Source organism: Elephantulus edwardii, unplaced genomic scaffold, assembly GCF_000299155.1.
Source record: "Elephantulus edwardii isolate Elephantulus edwardi_28Jun2011 unplaced genomic scaffold, EleEdw1.0 scaffold00030, whole genome shotgun sequence".
Lineage (NCBI taxonomy): Eukaryota > Metazoa > Chordata > Mammalia > Macroscelidea > Macroscelididae > Elephantulus > Elephantulus edwardii.
This window is the reverse complement of record NW_006399780.1, coordinates 18,388,425-18,406,863: the sequence shown is the minus strand read 5'-3', so window position 1 is coordinate 18,406,863 and position 18,439 is coordinate 18,388,425. Positions and strand designations below refer to the sequence as shown.

Below are 18,439 nucleotides of genomic sequence, written 5' to 3'. Positions count from 1 at the left end.
AGGCAACATTGAGAAGAATGAGAATCCCATAACAAGTTGGGTTCATGTGAATCCTATACATAAACCAAGAAGCAGTTGCTACAATAGACACTCACACACTGTTGTTATGTGCCATAAAGTCTCTTGCAACTCATAGAGACCTTATGTACAATAGCTCTGAATCCTGTAGAAAAGTTGGATTTTCATTCATTCACTGTTGCACATTTTCCTCCCTACCCCCATTCACTTTTTTTTAAAAAAAAAAGAAAAGATTGTCTTTTTTATTTGTGGGTTTCCCCTGTGGGAATAGGCATGCAGACTCTGGCTGCTTCATACTGAACAGGGGCATTGAGATGAAGGGGAAGGGGAGCCCATTTTAATACTTTATTGGTGGTCTTGATTTGAAGCTGCATGCCTTATTCAGTTAGAAGATATTTACATGACGTTTTCTGCCCTCTGGACTGCAAAGTGTTTGCATGGGTGAGTCCAGTGGGAGTGGCTGGCTGAATTTTCCCTTTTGTCTCTGGAACTGGGCTTAGCGTTCAGATTCTGGAACAAGACTACCTATACGAAAGGGAGTAAACCTAGAGAGAAAAAAACTTGAGTTACAAAGAAAAGGGCTTTGGAGGTGTTACTTAAAGGTGTACAGGAGGAGGAGATGGAGGGAAATGGCTTCAAGTTCCTCTTACACACCAGGTGACTCTCTCCAGGGGCTGGGTGGCTCTTCCCTGCCAAGTGGATCATCCCAGAGGCTGGGTGGCTTTCTCCAGGGGCCAGAGGGCTCTAACCCGCCAAGACCTTGAGCCTCACCTGGGACTGAGGCTGGGGACAGCACTTCTAGCTCCAGCTCTGCCATCATTGCCCCCTTACTCTGCCAAATGGTCTAATTGTCACTTGAAGTAGGTATTACTTTCCTCTTCCACAAATGGAGAAGGAGCTTCCAGAGAGGTAAACAGACTTGCTCAAGGTTGAAAAAAGTAATAAAGGCAATAGAACAAGGATTCAAACCAAGGTTGTCTGAAGGCCGGGTGAGCTCCGCACAATGCTAAGGTCAGCCATCTTTCTGGAACCTGTTTTGGGATCATTTAGAAACTGACTCCATCCCCTCATTTTCCTGGCAGACCCTCTTCTGGTTGTGCCCAAGTTCTCTCACACCCTGGGCACACACCTGTCACCAGCTTAGCTTGGGCCCCCAGTGGGAGCCGACTGCTCTCAGCGTCGCCTGTGGATGCAGCTATTCTCGTGAGTTGTCCCCTCTATCCCCTAAGATCATTTCAGCTACCCTTCACTCTTGAGGAAAGAACGTTTTTCACCTGGTGATGGAAGATATCACTTGGAAAGAGAGGGATAGATAACTCCATTTAGTTCTAAACTGATCCAGCAAAAAAGCTGCTTCTACCACCCACACTGCTCAGATTTAAAATTTGCCTTGCTCAAAGTGTAAACATAAGTTTCCTCATTGTTTTTAAGTCCTTCCCCCCGACTGTGTTATATGCCATGAAGAGCAGCTCATCATCAAGAGCTTGGGACCCTTGAGCTTCCTTTGCCTCACTCTCCTAGGTGTGGGACGTCTCAACGGAGACATGTGTCCCTCTTCCCTGGTTCCGAGGAGGTGGGGTTACCAACCTGGTCTGGTCCCCAGATGGCAGCAAAGTCCTGGCTACCACCCCTTCAGCTGTCTTTCGGTGAGTGGGAGCATAAAAAAGGGAACTGGCTCATGTAACTTCTAGCAGGCAGAATCTTCTGTCCCATTTTCTTTTTCCCCCATGACCCTGGGACTGACAAAGTAAAGTAGGTCCAAGTTTTGAAACCTAAAGACCCTAAGCTGCGACTTACCTCTGTCTCAGAGTCTGGGAAGCCCAAATGTGGACCTGTGAGAGGTGGCCTACTCTGTCGGGACGCTGCCAGGTAAGAGGGGATTGTGGTTCACAGAAACTGGGGGGCCAATACCAATTCCACTGGGTCCCTAATCCCCTGAGCCCATTCACTTCCTCTGCTGTTTTTTTTTGTTGTTGGTTTTTAATACCCCTTTTCTCCTGCCTTTTGATTCTTCATCTCAGACTGGCTGCTGGAGCCCAGATGGAAACCGACTGCTGTTCACTGTATTGGGGGAGCCACTAATTTACTCTTTGTCATTCCCAGAACGTGGTGAGTTAGGGGTAACAGAAGGGAGGCAGGAACACTCTGCAAAAATTACTCCATGGACTAAAGTACCATATAGAAGCAGCTCAGGTATTCACATGTGTAAGGGGCAGATAGGGGTGGGGTGTTGGGGGGATGGGGCAGACAGGGTTGGGATGGAAGTTGTTCTGGGGCAGTGAGAAGATTGTTTCCTGTATTTAGTAAGAGTCCCTATCCATTCAGTACTCTTCTACTGAATATCCCATGGACTGCCAAAAGACAGATGCATTTTGGAGAAAGTGTAGCCAGAGTGCTCCTTAGACACAAGGATGGTGAAGCTTTGTCTCTCATACTTTGGATATGTTGTTAGGAAGGGCTAGTCCTTGGAGAGGCTCATCCTGTACGGAAAGGGTCAGCAAGAGAAGATCCTCATTGAAATGGATTGACAGTGACTATAGCAATGGCATCCATTATGTCAGAGATGATGAGGATGGCACAGGTTAGGGCAGGGTTCAGATCCGTTCATGAGGCCACCTAACCGCCACCACCCTGATCCACAGGTGAGGGAGAGGGGTGTGTTGGAGGTGCAAAGTCGGCAACAATTGTGGCCGATTTGTCTGAGACTGCAATACAGACACCAGATGGAGAGATGAGGTGAGCTGGGTGGGTGAAGGTGGGCCAGTGTAAGGGAGGTGGGACAGAACACACTTGAGTCCTCTTAGTCTACTCTTGTGAACCGTAGGCTTGGTGGAGAGGCACACTCCATGGTCTGGGACCCCAGTGGGGAGCGTCTGGCTGTGCTCATGAAAGGTAAGAAGGTTGCTCAGGCCACAGCTGACTTCCCCATTGTGTTCACAGCCTGGCCCTGGTCTGTTGCCTGGCCTGGGTTTGCCTTGTTTTTCCTAATCCCTGGGTCCATTTCTTGTAGGAAATCCACGGGTACAGGATGGTAAACCAGTCATCCTTCTTTTTCGCACTCGAAACAGTCCTGTGTTTGAGTTACTTCCCTGGTAAGTGGTGGGCACACTACTGAGGTGGTCTTGGTGCCTCACCAACCTTTCAGCCTCAGTCCTGCATCCTGCAGTGCCTCCCGTTGTCTCCACTTGCCTGCTTACCATTTCTCCATTCCTTTAGTGGCATTATCCAGGGGGAGCCAGGGGCTCATGCCCAGCTTATCACTTTCCATCCTTCCTTCAACAAAGGGGCCCTGCTCAGTGTGGTGAGTAGGCCAGACTGTTGGGAGACTCTGGGGTGGAGTGGAACATGAAAGCCTTGACTGCTGTGTTCTGCCATGTGGCCCTGAGCTTTGGCCTTTTTTTCCTTCCTTACAGTGCTGGTCCACAGGCCGAATCACCCATATCCCTCTGTATTTTGTCAATGCCCAGTTTCCACGTTTTACCCCAATGCTTGGCCGGGCCCAGGAGCCCCCACTTGGAAGTGGAAGCTCTGTTCATGACTTGCCTCTCTTTACTGAGACATCTTCAACCTCTGTCCCTTGGGACCCAATACTTGGCCCATTACCTGCTCAATCCCTCTCCTGCCTCTAATAAACTTCATTTTTCAGTTACCACATCTGTGTCTTTCCATAAAATCAGGTACATTGTTGTTTCCTTTGGGTCAATTCCCAGGCAGTGCTTCACATGCTGAGTAGTAGGTGCCACTGCACTCACTTGGAATGCTGTGACTGTCTGGAAGCAGATCACCAGGCCTGTCTTGTCTTTTTCATTTTTAAATTAATTTTAATGAAAGTTTACTTAGAAAAAAAGTTTCTAGTCATTCATTGTTGCCCTTTACTCCCTAACACACTCCTTCCCCCCATCTCCCCCAGTTCATTATCAAAAATATGGAACCCTTCATGAACTTGCATGTCATACTTGCACAGGGGCCATGCTAATCTTCTCTGTATTGTTCCAGTTTTAGTCTCTGTGCTGCCAAAGCACCGGGCCTGTCTTCAGAGTACCTCTGGGGTTTGAGTACTTACCAGGTTTTATATCAAGGCTTCTGTAATAGTGTTTCCAAACCAAGCCCATTCTCACTGAGTGGATTCAGATTTATAGTAACCCTTTCAGTAGAACTTGCCTATAGCGTTTCCAAACTTATCTTTATGGAAGACTGTCTCATCCTCCCGCAGAGGACCTGGTGAACTTTTACTGAATAGAAATTTAACTGTTCACCAGGGCTCGTTACAATAGGATATAACCAAACCCACTTAATCCAGTGGTAGAAATCCTATGCTTTCTACTCAAAGTGACTCTGTAGCACGAGACATGGTCCACAGGAAACTATAGAGCTTCCAAAGCCATAAATCAAAAGCAGATTTTTCTCTCAATGAGCAGCTGGTGAGTTTGAGCCACTGACCTTTTGGTTACTTGAATTCTTAAAGCACCAGGGCTTCGGTAATATGGTATACCAAAAACCAGACTACCTTCAAGCTGGGCCTGACTAACAGCGACCCTCCGGTGGGTTTCTAAAGCTAAAAATCTTAATGGGAAACTAACCAACCATTTTTCTCCCTCTGAGCTGCTAGGGCATCCATTTATCTATTGTCCAAGACTTGGGTAGTTTCCACCTGTAAACAGAAGGCCATTTGTCATGTACTGAAGTGTGTTCCCCCAAATTACACTTATGTAATGATAAAATGTAGAAGCTATGTAATGATTCCATGTGCTGGTAAGCCACACAGTATAGAAGGATTAAAGGGAAGTTCCTATGTGGCCTGTAAACCCTTCACCTCACCTTTAAAGTGTGTTGTTAGGGAAGAGTACTGAACACTTGGACTGCCAAAAGAACAAGTGTCTTCAAGTATAACCAAGGTGCTTCTGGAAGCAAGGTTGGTGCAACTTCATCTCTCATACGTTGGGCATGTTGTCATGAGGGCGAGCTAGTCCTTGGGAGAACACATCATGTTGGGAAAGATAAAGGTCCAGAGATCCTCAATAAAACAGACTGAAGTAGTGACTTGAGCTTATCAGAGATTGTGAGAATGACACAATGTTCAGATCTGTTATTCACAGAGTCACTGAATCAGTTGACTATAAGGCACCTAACAAAAGGAAACTTAACTCATGGTCTACTGGATAGGGAGCTGGTGCCAACAAACCAAACGCTGGTGGTTCAAAACCATCAGCTGCTTCAAGGGAGAATGAGTGCTAGAGGCAAGAAGCAAGCTGTGCGTGGGGAGGTATCTTAGAACCACCAAGATATAACTGCCATGTGTGGTGGATCTTTGTAGATCCAAGCCGCTGCACTCTGAGACTAGCTGATACTAGGTGAGGCCAGAACACAGGGCAGTTTCTAGGGATCACTGGTCCTACAGATGCTTAGGGAAATCAGGACTTTTCTCCACAAGACTAGGTCTTCCCCAAGAACTGGCACCCTAGATTTGTATTTCTAATATTCCTTGGAAAGGGACATCGTGCTTAGAAAGATGGAGGATCAGTGAAGGTGAGGAAGACCCCCAACGAGACGAGATGGACTGACAATGTGATTTCAGCAATGAACCCCAGAGTCGCAGAGATGGTGAAGAATGCACAGAACAGGGTGGGTTTCAGGTTGGCTGTCACAGGGTCACTGTAAGTTGTTATAGCAGCAGCATTAGATAACTAAGACCCCCAATGTTTACCTGTTTGGGGCTGAGGCTCAGTAGATGCCGCAGTCTTCAAATGAGGATAACGCAGGTCAGATATTAGCGTGAAGGAAATAACCTGACACAGAACAGATCTTTAACATTTTCCAAGTCTGAGGAAGCTCCCAGAATACTGTAGGGCAATGATGGAGCAAGGGCTCTGTCAGTATGAGACATTTTTTATTGGCCTTGGGCGTTTGTTGGAGGCATAGGTAGAGGACCCTGGGCCAAGGTGGCACGGGCCATGCTCAAAGCACCTTCTCGGGTATGATGTCCACCAATGAAGCCGCTGGCGTGGACAAAGATGCAGCCAGGGATCCCAGTGACTTCATCCAGGGCCTTGTCCCGAAGACCCCGCCATGGCTCCAGCAGGGGCAGCCTACAAGTGACCAGAAAGAAATATGGTGGGAGCAAATGAGAGACTCAGACCTGAAACTTGAGAGGGAAAGGACAAACCCCATTATTGGCAGCCTCTAATAGGGGCAAAAAAGGCCTGAAGACCTGCAGAGTGGGGCCTTACCGGCTCTGGAATGAGTGGGGCTCCTTAGGCACACACTGTACCCGCCACTGCCCAGCCTGGTCAGTATAGATAACAAAGGCAATGGCCACTGGGGGGGACAGCTCCGATTCCAGGTGGTAGAGGTGCTCCTTCCAGGGGCAACCACCTTTGGTAAGTTCCACTATCTTCCCACTTGGGTCTACCTGAAAGGAAAAGTGGGGTAGGGTTGGAAGGTTTACGGTTAGAGATGGGACCTTGGTAGTCACAGCTTGCAAGCAATCACTGACCAAGTGCCTTTTCCCGTCCCATACCTGGAAGCGCTGGGCCAGGGCCTCTTCCACTAGGGCCCGGGCTGGCAGCCAGCTGTGCTGGTAAAAGTCTAGTCTCTGGAGAAACTCCTCTCGAACCAGATCCATTGCACATTGGAACCCTGCCTGGGGATCATGACAGTCAGAACTATACTGCTGGCCTCAACTTTGGACTCTCTGAGTTTAGGAGAGAGAAATGCTTTTTTCCCTGAGGTTCCCCTGGTGCTGTCTCTACCTCTGTGTCTTGGTTGGGCTGATTCCAGGTGGGATTAAGTCGAGCAACTCGGGCACTCAGGTTCGTGGTTAGTGCATATCGAGGTTCCCCTTCTGGCCACTGGGAGATCCCATTGTCCACTGCATCCACCTCCTCCACGAAGTTCTCATACATCTAAAGTGGCAGTAGAAGAAATGCTTGTGATGATAGCTACCATTTATATAAAATTCTACATCTATAGGATTCACAAAGTAGGTTCATATATTCTCTTTCATTCTCACAATAGCCCTACGAAGATCTCTCAACATTAACTGGGTAAAGAATGGGAATTGTGATAATTTCTCAAGGTCAGATAGCTGGCACTGCTGATCTTGAAATTTTCCCCCTCTTTTTCTGTACTGTTGAATTGGACCCAAATGGCACAGGAGATTGCCCCTCCTTCTCCAACAGAGCATCTAATGGATTTGAATTGTACACCTTCAGGACTGCCACACAGCTTCTTGCCACTAGGCCACCAGTGCTCCTGAACTTGAAATTTCTAATCCAGCTCTTTCTACTATTACAAAGCATGAGCCAAGGCTAGTATGTGAAGAGGAGGCTGTTGAGTCTTGAACAAAGTTCTCAAGTTCCTCATGGGACTCTTAATTAGGATCTTTAGTAAAGATCTTTTAGTAAAAACTTCATTCAAGAATCAACAGCCCCCTCTTCAAAGACTAGAAGCAGGAGTGGCATCCACTTCCACAATAGTTTGCCTCAGGAAACCCTAGGAACCTAGAGAAAGGACAAAAGTTAAACAGGAGGTGTCCAGGACTTTTGTTTATAGGGTCAGTATGAGTTACCTGTGATTCAACGGCACTTAACAACAGCAGCTAAAGAGTAAGTGTTCAGGTGGGCTGAGGACAGGTTAAGGGTATCTGATAGCATATTTAGTTAGTGAAGTACAGGAAGAACTGGCCAAACACACAAGGCAAGGGGGAAAGAGCTAGATTACAGGTCAAAAGCTAGATGTCAGGGAGCTCTGGTGGCCTAATGGCAATAAGCTACACTACAATCCCAGAGGCATGCGGTTCGAATCCACAAGATGCTCTGCTGGAGGAAGGGCAATCTCCTGTACCAGTTGGATCAGATTTGACGGAACACAGAAAAAAGAATTTTTTTTTTTAAAAAAGCAAGCTGGATGTCGTTCTGGGGATTATGCCACATGGCATCAGAAGTGCTGCATCTAAGGCTCAACCAGGAAAAGGGAAGACAAAGGCCTCGGGAATTTTTGTGCTGAAAATTAATTTTAGAAAAATTTTTGGTGAGAAAGTAGAAAAAAATCTAGGAAGAGAATATAATCATTTAATACTTTGTGCAATCTCACTATCATCTAATTTCAGAACTCTTCTCCCCCCAAACCCCAAAACTGCATACCCATTAATAGTCACTTGCCATCCCACTCTCCACAATCCTTGGAAACTAATCTACTTTTCTATGCTTGGATTATCTTGTTTTGGACATTTCCTATAAAAGGAATTATAGTATATGCCTGAATTTTTAACTTCTTGTTGGTTGTTGTTATGTGCCGTTGAGTCGCTTGAGATTCATAGCGACCCTATATACAAAAGCCCTAAATTCTGCTCTGTCCTGTGCCAATCACACTGTCTCCGACACTCCCATCCCAATTACCCCAGTCACTGAATCAATCCACCTCATAGAGGGCCTTCCCCTCCTGCGCCATTCCCCCACCCTCCCAAGCATGATGTCCTTCTCCAAGGACCGGTCTCTCCTCACAACATATCCAAAGTATGTTAGACAGAGCCTCAGAATCCTTGCCTCCAAGAAGCCACCCAGTTTAACCCTTTCCAGGATGAATCTGTTTGTTTTCCTAGCAGTCCATGGTATTCTCAATACTCTTCTCCAGCACCACAGCTCAAAGGCATCAATTCTCCTATCCTCCTTGGTCACTGTCCAACTCTCTGATGCGTAACAAGTGATTGCGAAGACCATGGCCTGTATCAGATGCACCTTAGTCTCCAGAGAGACACCATTGCTCTTCAGTACTTTGGAGAGGTCCCTAACAGCAGACTCTCCCATGGCACTGCGCCTTTTAATTTCCTGGCTGCTGGTGCCAAGAGTGTTGACTGTGGAGCCAAGCAAACTAAAGCTGTGTACAATCTCAATCTCTTCACCATCCATCCTGATGCTGCCAATTGGTCCAGTGGTGAGAATCTTTGTCTTTTTGACACTGAGCCTCAATCCCTATTGGAGGCTGCAGTCCTTGACCCTCTGCAGCAGGTGCTTCTGGTCCTCTTTAGTTTCAGCAAGCAGGGTTGTGTCATCTGCATAACGCAGATTGTTGATAAATTGTCCACCCATCTTGACCCCACATTTCTCCTCATAGAGCCCAGCCTCCTTTATAATAATGTTGGTTTTTTAACTGAATGTTTTTTTAACATTTATCATGTTGTGGCATACAACAATACTTCATTCATTTTTGTGGCCAAGTAACACTCAGCTCTATCAATTTTGTTTATTCATTTAACAGTCAAGAGACATCTAGATGATAATCCAGCTTGCTATAGTAGCATTCTAACCCACAGTCTGCCTCTGGCCTAATTCTGACTACTGATAGTGAGCTTCTCAAATGATTTCCTTCCACAAATGTAGTCAATCTGATTCCTATGCAGCCCATTGGGTGAAATCCACATGTAAAGTCAACCTTTGTATCTTTTAGAAAAAGCATTTGCAACGAATAAATCATTGCAAATAAAAAAAATCATCATTTCTAGCCTCATTTCTATCACCAAGCTCATATTTTCCAACTACTGTTCCTTCTTCACTGTTTCCTATTTTTGTATTCCAGTCACCAATTATCATTAGCACATTCCTGATTATATGTTCAGTCAATTTTAGACTGTAAAATTTGGTAAAAATTATCAATTTCTTCCTCTTTGGCACTAGATGTAGGAGCATATACTTAAATAGTCACATTAACAAGTCTTCCTTGTATGTGTATGGATATTATCCTATCACTCACAACATTGTATTTCAGGATAGAACTTAAAATGGACTTTTTGACTATGAATGCCACACCATTCTTCTGTTTTTCATTCCCTGCACAGTACACCTTCTCCAAGGACCAGTCTCTCCTTACAACATGCCTCACATACTTTGGACATACTGCCAGGTGTTGTTATTCTTTGGAGAGGGACATGATGTTGGGAAGGGTGGAAGGTCGGCAAAGGAGAGGAAGACCTTCAACTAGGTGAAGTGATACAGTGACTGCTGCAATGGGCTCTTGTGTGGCAGAGACTGTGAAGATGGCACAGGACAGGACTAGGTTCAGATCTTTTGCTCACAGGGTTGCTGAGAGTCATATTCAACTCAATGGCACCTAACAACAACAATTACAACAACATTAGTATTCAAGTAAACTCAAAGAGTTTTGGGATAAAAATATTACTTCAGTTGAGTCAGTATTTCATACAGATTCTCAACACAGAAACATGGGGTACAAAGGAAAAAGTGTTACTCAAGGATTAAAAAAGTTTCTTTGTATAAAGCATTTCTTGATCTGGACCCCTACCTGATGGTCAATTAAAACTTGGGTTTTACTTAGTTATTGGTTAATTGCTTAGAAAGCCCTCAGCAATGGAAAGGAAAATTAATCCAGGTAGTCTAGAACTTCAGGATAAGGACAGACTGGTCCTTGGAGAAGGACATCATGCTTGAGAGGGTGGAGGGACAGCACAGGAGGGGAAGACCCTCTATGAAGTGGATTGATTCAGTGACTGGGGTATTTGGGATCGGAGTGTCAGAGACCGTGCAATTGGCACAGGACAGAGCAGAGTTTAGGGCCGTTGTACATAGGGTCGCTATGAGTCGCAAGCGACTCGACGCCACATAACAACAACAAGAAGCCTAGAACTTTGGTATTCTAAAAGCTTCAATTTGTTAAGATCTTATTTCTTTTTGGGATCATACTAAAATTTTGCTGTAAAGGATAAAGAGGCAAACAAAGACAGAGAACTGAACTCTAGCCTACACGTATCTCCCACCCCTAAGCCAGAATCAGAGGTTTTCCTTTGAGGGAGCTCTTGTGGCCTAGTGGTAAGAAGCTGCACTGCAATGCCAGCCACACAGTCTGAATCCACCAGGTGGTCCACAGGAGATGGATGGGCAATCTCCTCCGATGTGATTAGCACACAACATCAAAGGTTTGCCTTTGAACTTGACAGGATGGTAGGGGTTCAGAATATTGTTTACTTGATGCCAGGACCACAATCCTTGGTTTTCCCCAGGAATTGGAACTGCTGAAGTGCTTGACGGGACTATGGGGCCGCTATTTATTTTCATAATCAAGTGTTTCCCAGCCAAACTTGTCATATGCTACTGAACATTAATACAACTTACCCAAATGTGCTATATAGTAATTTTTCTGTATGTCTGGTCAAGAAAACGACTGGGAAACACTATGGGTTTCAAAGTTTTCAAGTACTATCCACGCCTCACACCACTCAGTACCCATAGAGAGGAGTTATTCCCATTGTGAGAGGATAAGCCTGAGAGAGTAATTGTCAGGGATTGTGGTTGCTGTTGATTGCCTTCGAGTCGAGCACAACTCATAGCAATCCTATGAACAAAAGGCCTGAAGCCCCTCTACAACCATTGACATTTATCCAAGATCATAGCAACCCTGAACTCCCGAGACCCAAGTTTGAGTGCTGTGTGAGCATCATTGCCTGCTGGCCTAACAGAGATGCACGTGGCAAATCTCTTCTTTTGGGTCCCCACCTTGTCATAGAGGGTGCCCACCATGCTGTCCTCTTCACTAGTGCCCAGCAACTGGGCCAGCAGCTTGTGCCCGAAGTGCAGATAGACGAGTCCTGCACTGCTCAGCTTGGTCTGCCAAGGCTTTCCAGGGGACAAGGAGCTCATGGTCTCAGTGAAAGACCTGGGAAACACAAGGAGACAGGATTGAGAAGGGGGAGGCTTCAAGTACCCCACAGCATATGTGCTTGTGCAAACACCTGGGGGATGGGTCAGGGGTGGCAAGCACTGCATCAACTGGGTGGGCATTAGCTTTTCCTCAGGGATTAATATGGACTTTTAGCCTTGAGTCTCCCTGCTTTCAAATTCACCATCAAATGCTGACAAACACAACCAACCAAGTGAGAGTGCTACAGAGAGTGTGTATGAGGAGAGAAGGAAACATTCCTGAGAAAAAGATCCTTAAGGTCAATTCTGAAAGATGAATCATGGATAAGGGGAGGCGTGTTTGTGAAAAAGAAACAACATTTGAGACAAAAGATGTGTAATATAGCTAAAAGTCTCTTTACGGACTGCAAGAAAGGAACCCCAGCTGTGAGAAGTGAGTAGCACTTCTGTAAGAATAAGCAGGGACCAGATCATTACCAGCCTTAGATTCTGTGCTTATGAGTTTGGACTCTCCCTGCAGGTAAACAGATGCCACTGAGGTGTTTTTAAAGTAGGTAAGTACATGTTTAAAAGAGCACTGTACCAACCAGTATGCCTAATAGATGCAGGGAGAATATCTTCAATAGCCTGAGTGAGGGAGTCAGGAATATGAGCATCAGTGGAGCAGAGAATACAGAATGTTAAGAAATTAAAAACCACAGCTGTGGTGAGCTCTGGTGGTCTAGTGGCAAGAAGTTGCACTGCAATCCCAGAGGTATGCGGTTCAAATCCACCAGATGCTCTGCTGAAGGAGGGACAATCTCCTCCTCTACTAGTCAGATCCGATTTGATGGTACATACATAAAAAGTAATAAAAAAATTTAAAAAAAACCCACAAAACAAAATAAAAAACCACAGCTGTGATTTCCAGATTCCAGTCTATCAGAATTATTTAGTGAGTCATTATTTTAAATTGTTTTTTTATTAAGTTTTGAACAAACAAAATTATTATAAAATACTCATATAAATACATAAAGAGTAGGCTTTAAAAGCTCTCTAAAGTTCATAAACAAGTAATACTAAACAATACATTGTTTATGAAACACTCACATGTGGTAAAAATCATACATAAGAAAAAGAGTATGATCAATAAAAATTTGGGCTATCGCTTGCTTCTGTGGAGGCAGAAATAAGACAGAAAAGCAGCACATATGTACAGATGCAAAGATAATGGAAATGTTATAGTTGTTAGGTTAGGAGAGATAAGTTCAGGGGTATTTATGTTTTATATTCCATATAAATGTTAAAACTATTTCTCAAAGTATGTAAAAAATTGTTATATACTGTCGAGTTGGAACCAACTCATAGCTGACCCTCACGTGGGTTTTCAGAGACAGTAAACTGCACGGGAGGATACTGCCCATCTTTTTTCTGCGAAGTAGCTGGAGATCTGACTCATGTGTCTTTGGGATTGTAGTACAGCTTCTTACCACCAGGCCACCAGAGTATTAGGGTAAAAAACTGGGGGGGGGAAGTAGACAATAATGTCAAAAGCCACAAAGAAGTTGGTTGAAGTGAGGCTGTGAAGCAACTGAATGGTGGAGAGGTCAACTGGGGCCTATTCCATAAGCAGTTCCAGTGAAGAGATAGGATATGAACTACTGCAGTGGGCTAGGGTGGAAATGAATCTGAAAGAAAGGTAGATTCAGTGTCAGGTACACTTTTGAAGAGTGGCTGAAAAGTTAGGGCAAGAGATCAAGTTTTAACTATAGGGAGGGCTAGCTCCAGGTACCATGTAAAAAATTCAATTTGTACAATGTTTTAAAAAACCTACAATACTGAAAACAAATATATTTTAGGCATCCTCATAATGCCTTAATGATAGTTCTTAATAATTTAGGGTAAATGACGGTAGGGTTTTTTGCTTCTGAATTCACTTTGTTTTCAAGATGAGGTTCCTGAGCAAGGTTTTAGGCTATAGAGAAAGAAAACACTACTAGTGAGTGAGACAGGACAGGAATTCCCAGAGGTGAAAGTAATGAGACTAAAATGAAGGCACAGGATTAACCTGCAATAGAAGGGAACAACTTTCCTGAATTGGGAGGAAGTGAGGGTAATCAAGAGTGGGAAACTGAGTACGTGAAATAAAAAGCTTCATTTTCTACGTAGCAGGCAGGGACTATCACTGAGAAAGTCTGATGAGATAAAGACTTGGAGTGGAAAAAGGACTGGAATGGGTCTAAGGATTAATGCACTATCCTTGAATAAGAAAGATGTCTCAATGAAAAGTGTAAGTGTTAAGAGCACATTTGAACCAGTCCAATTCCACCACGACTGGGTCCAGCCAGCCTGATGTGGGACAAGGGGAAATGAACAGATGGATGGATTCAGACAGGGAATTAGTGAGGTGATTACTGTGCTGGTGGAAGCCAAAGGCGGCGCTAAGTCCGGAGGAGCTCCTCTCAACCTGCCTGAGTTGTCATATGTGAGGTGATCTGGGAAGCCAAGGGGAGAGAGAGACATGAAGGGCAGGTAGCTGGGAGGATGGAAGGCTGCAGTCCCTAAGGGAGCGAGGTGTTTTAGTTCCATGAGGACACACTTGCCTATGCTGACAACAAACAGCCTGGTAGCGGATGACTAAAGCAGAGCACGAGGAGAAGATGAAGCCAAGGTGGATAAACAAATGGGATTTTAAACTCACCTCTGGTGATGGTCATACCGATGTCTCCGAGGGTCATACTCGCCACCCACATCCACCACGATGTCACAAGAGGCCAGTTTTTCGGGGTCCCGAGTCCGCACAATCTCTGCATCCTGCAGAGGACACTGATGTTGCCAGGAGCCACACAGGCAGGGGATTAATGCTGGGTTTCTGGGGGCTGTCGGGGGTCTAAGGTCTAAGAATTATGCGGGCTCATGTTACAGAAACGTGCGGGGAGCCTTGGCGGTAAGTGGGCAGACCCAGGGTCAGCGGGTCAACTCTGCGGGACCATACCCGGTATTCTGGCAGGAGTCGAAGCAGGGCGCAAGCCAGCGCCTCGTCGCAGTGGAAAGTGCCGTTGTGCGTTCCGATCCGGGGCGGTGCCATGAAGTCCCCACGAGGACGTTTGAGGGGCGGGGCGGGCTCGGGTCCGAGCATGCGATGCGGAGCCGGGAGAGCTGGCAGGGCCCGCGAAAGCAGCAGCGGCGGCAGCAGTCGAAGGTGGCGCGGGAAGAGCTGTCCCATGCAGCACCTCCGGCAGGAACGCAGGGACGACCCGGAAGGGGAAGGGCCCACGCAGCCGCACTTCCGCTCACAAGGTGTTCCCACGGCAACCAGCCAACCCGTCCCTCCCAACGGCAACCTGCGGGGACTCGCTGGGCGGCGCAGAATGTTCCTCAAAACCTGAAGCCCCACCCCATCGGGCAGGGGGTACCTTCTCGAAATGCACTGCCCGGCACGCTGCCCACCCATCACAGACCCTGCTATATATGCCCGAAGGAAAAATAAAACCCCCAACATTCTGCCCAGCTGGCACATTTATTAACATAAACACAAGAACCACAAGTCTTCCCCCTACCACCCCACCCCACTCGGAAGTCAAGTCATAGAGTCCCAGGCCCCTAAAAGCAGGTGCCTCTGCTCCATTTCTCAAAAAGCTCAGGCCTTAGCAGTTGCCTGAGATGCACCAAGAGCTGTGAGCTGCTGAATCTTCTGGCTCATCATCTCCATGACAGCTACGGAAGGAAAATGAAGAATCAGACCCTGGTCAGAAGCTAACCTTGTTGCTGTGTACTGTCAAGTCTGAACCGACCCAGAGCTGACCTTACAGAGGGGAAGAGACTGCTGCCCATCTGTCTCCGTGGAGCACCATACCTTTGGGCTGCCAGCCCAATTCCTTACCACTAGGCCACCAGGGCTCCCTAAACATGTCCTAGGGTTATGAAACCATGCCAAAAATAAAGGAAACATAAAGGATAAAAACAACATACGCCAGAATTTTAAAGGTGGAGAGTCAATCCCTTAGTCTGTAAAGAAAACTTTTTAAATCCTTGATCCACTGTGGGGAAGCACACAAATTCAGAACTTCTTTCAAATTAATCATCACATTAGCAAAATGAATTGGTTTTTTAAACAGTCAGACAAAACCCAAAAATTCTGTAATACAAATTTTTTCCTTCAGAAGTGGTTCTCAGTCCTATGTAACAGGATCACCTGAGGAAAATTAAAAAATACAAAAACAAGGAAGCTCTGGTGGCCAAGTGGCTAGAAGGTGCACTGCAATCCCAAAAGTGTGCAGTTTGAATCCACCAGATGCTCTGCTGGAGAAAGAGGGACAATCTCCTCCTGCACCAGTCAGATCCGATTTGATGATGTGTGTACACACACCCCCCCCCCCAAAATCAGAAAACCCCTGGGAGCTCATCCCTAGAAACTGATTGAAATTGGCCTGAGGTGAGCTTAGGCTTTTCTTTTTAATTCCCCAGGTGATTCCATATGGAGCATGGCTAAGGTCCCATATAGAATCTGCTGGAGATTTAAAACTAAATTACTTAAGTTGTGTTTTTTTTAAAAAACCCAAAATATAAAACCAAACCCATTGCAGTTGAGTCCTATAATGCCATGCCATCTCTGTCACACCACAGGACAGGGTAGACCTGACAGCGTAGAAGAGGCTGTAAGAAAGCCTGATTTTTCTCCAGTGGAGTAAACCTTCTGGTTAGCAGTCCAAAGCCTAACTCATTATACTGCCAGAGCTCTTATATAAGAAAGAGAATTCTTCCCCTTGTGTATTCATTTAACATCTAATCTCTCATTCTATCCCAATTAAACAGGAGCCCAACAAGAATGTAGAAATTATTTCCTCCCTCTAAATTTCTCAAGCACTAACCAAGAATGTACAAATAGCAAGAACACAGATCTAAAAAATACATCAAAACACCAAGAATAAAGTCTTAATCTAGCAAAGGGAACACTTTCTGATTCACATTGTAAGCCATGTTCTTAACTATGAAGGCATAAAACGGAATCAAGAGGGAAGTTCCCAGGCCAAGCTTACCCTGTTTCATGGCATGTTTTTCTTGTAGGGCTGGCTGGATTTTCTCCATCTGCTTGGTGAGGAAGTCTATCTTTCTCTTGAAGAAGTCCTTGGCATCCTCAGCTGTCTGCAGAGGTCAGAGAACAGGCTTGATGCTGCACCTTAGACCTTTCCCTAAGCTTAAGGAGCTCTAGTAGCCAATCCCTAAGACAACCTTACCCTGCTCAGAGAGCCATCTCCATGTTTCCTCCAACTCACCTTCTCTACATAGTAGCCAGTTCCCACATCAATGAGCACATGTTCCACATCATGTAGTTTCCCAGGGACATACATCTGAGAAGAAAGGATTAAGGGAAAAAAAACCTATCCAGAACGAACCATGATTCTTTTGTCAGCCAGCCTGCTTGGCTCAAGACTATCCTTTTCTAAAATGCAGTAAGACACTGGGAGTGAATGATCTTGAGGCTTTTGAACTATACCTATATACACCACATTGGGAGAGATAGAAAAATTGGTTCCCTGGCCGTCACCTTCCACCCTGTAGGCAGTTTCTGTTAATTCCTCCCATTAGCCCTTCCAGAATGTGATATATAATGATGTTTTCCTTTTATTCTAGTATGGTATAGTGTTTGGAATCACAGAAGCCAAAAAAGCTTCAGATACAAGCTGTCAGATCATGGGTTGGACAATGGAACATAATTTCTGAAGGGATCTGGTAGATGTGAAGGGGTATCCTGGTGGAGAATGGAGCTGGGAAATAAGTGGGTCAAGGCACTGGGCTAAGGGCAGGGACAACACTGTAATTAATGGTTAACTCCACAATGAGGGATTTCTCTTTCACTGCTCCACAAATTGCTTGTCTGTCAGATATTCCTCTAAATCTGAACATTCAGATGAAGACAGACTAGGAAGAAGGATTGGCCATCCACTTCTGAAATAGCAGGCCTCTGAAAACCCTATGTACAATAGAAGACATGTAGACTAACAGAAAGGGCAATCTAGGTAGAACTTTCAAGTATGGAAAGACAAAGGAAGAGGAACAGTTGTAAGCACACCCTAGGGATTGGAACATGGAATGTGAGAACCATGAATGTAGGAAAATTAGAAATTGTTAAGAAAAAAATGGAATGCATAAATATTGGCATATTAGGCATTGGAGAGATGAGATGGACTGGCATGGGGCATTTTGAGTCAGATGATCATATATTACTCCGGAGATGAAAAGATGAGGAAAAATGGGGTTGCCTTCATAGTACAAAAAGTACTTTCTAGATCTATCTTGAAGTACAACATCATGATAGGATTATATCCATACATTTACAAGGAAGTCCAGTGAATACCACTATCTTTCAGATATACGCACCAACAACCAGAGCCAAAGAAAAAAAATAGATGATTTCTACCAACTCTTACAGTCGGAGACAGATCGAACATGCAGTCAAGATGCATTGATAATAATGGGTGACTAGAATGCAAAAGGTGGGAACAGAGAAGAACAATCAGTAGTTGGAAAACATGGACTTGGTGAGAGAAATGAAGCTGGAGATAGAATGACTGAATTTTGCACAATCAATGACTTCATTGCAAATACGTTTTATAAGAAACAAAGGCAGGCTATACACATGGATTCCACATGATGGTATGCATAGGAATCAGATCGATTACATCTGCGGAAAAAACTGCTGGAGAAGCTCAATATCAGCTGTGAAAACTAGGCACGGAGCCTATTGTGGAACAGACCACCAACTACTCATATGCAAGTTCAAGCTGAAACTG

At 45.2% G+C, this 18,439-nt stretch overlaps 3 protein-coding genes across 4 annotated transcripts in view; 1 reads left to right on the top strand and 2 right to left on the bottom strand.

Moving 5' to 3' along the window:
• The window catches only part of AAAS (achalasia, adrenocortical insufficiency, alacrimia), a 14,380-nt gene extending 10,733 nt beyond the window's left edge, over positions 1-3,647 (top strand). The window contains exons 8-16 of the mRNA XM_006883979.1: positions 1,101-1,221; positions 1,540-1,664; positions 1,827-1,887; positions 2,040-2,127; positions 2,661-2,754; positions 2,843-2,910; positions 3,029-3,110; positions 3,235-3,319; positions 3,432-3,647. Coding sequence (XP_006884041.1) covers positions 1,101-1,221; positions 1,540-1,664; positions 1,827-1,887; positions 2,040-2,127; positions 2,661-2,754; positions 2,843-2,910; positions 3,029-3,110; positions 3,235-3,319; positions 3,432-3,647 — 940 coding nt within the window. The remainder of the gene's footprint in view (positions 1-1,100; positions 1,222-1,539; positions 1,665-1,826; positions 1,888-2,039; positions 2,128-2,660; positions 2,755-2,842; positions 2,911-3,028; positions 3,111-3,234; positions 3,320-3,431) is intronic.
• Positions 3,648-5,887: 2,240 nt separating this feature from the next.
• LOC102848086 (chromosome unknown open reading frame, human C12orf10) lies at positions 5,888-15,099 on the bottom strand. Its single transcript, XM_006883978.1, has 7 exons — positions 14,641-15,099; positions 14,347-14,459; positions 11,523-11,682; positions 6,768-6,920; positions 6,536-6,658; positions 6,246-6,427; positions 5,888-6,104 (listed from the first exon to the last, which is right to left on the bottom strand). Exons 1-7 carry the CDS (start codon positions 15,097-15,099, stop codon positions 5,906-5,908), a joined length of 1,389 nt encoding a protein of 462 aa, XP_006884040.1. The 3' UTR covers positions 5,888-5,905.
• Positions 15,100-15,285: 186 nt separating this feature from the next.
• Positions 15,286-18,439, bottom strand: part of PFDN5 (prefoldin subunit 5) — a 7,007-nt gene continuing 3,853 nt past the window's right edge. For both annotated transcript variants that reach the window (XM_006883893.1, XM_006883894.1), the window contains 3 exons: positions 16,922-16,996; positions 16,685-16,790; positions 15,286-15,362 (listed from right to left, as the gene is read on the bottom strand). In XM_006883893.1, the coding sequence (XP_006883955.1) occupies positions 15,286-15,362; positions 16,685-16,790; positions 16,922-16,996 (258 nt within the window). The remainder of the gene's footprint in view (positions 15,363-16,684; positions 16,791-16,921; positions 16,997-18,439) is intronic.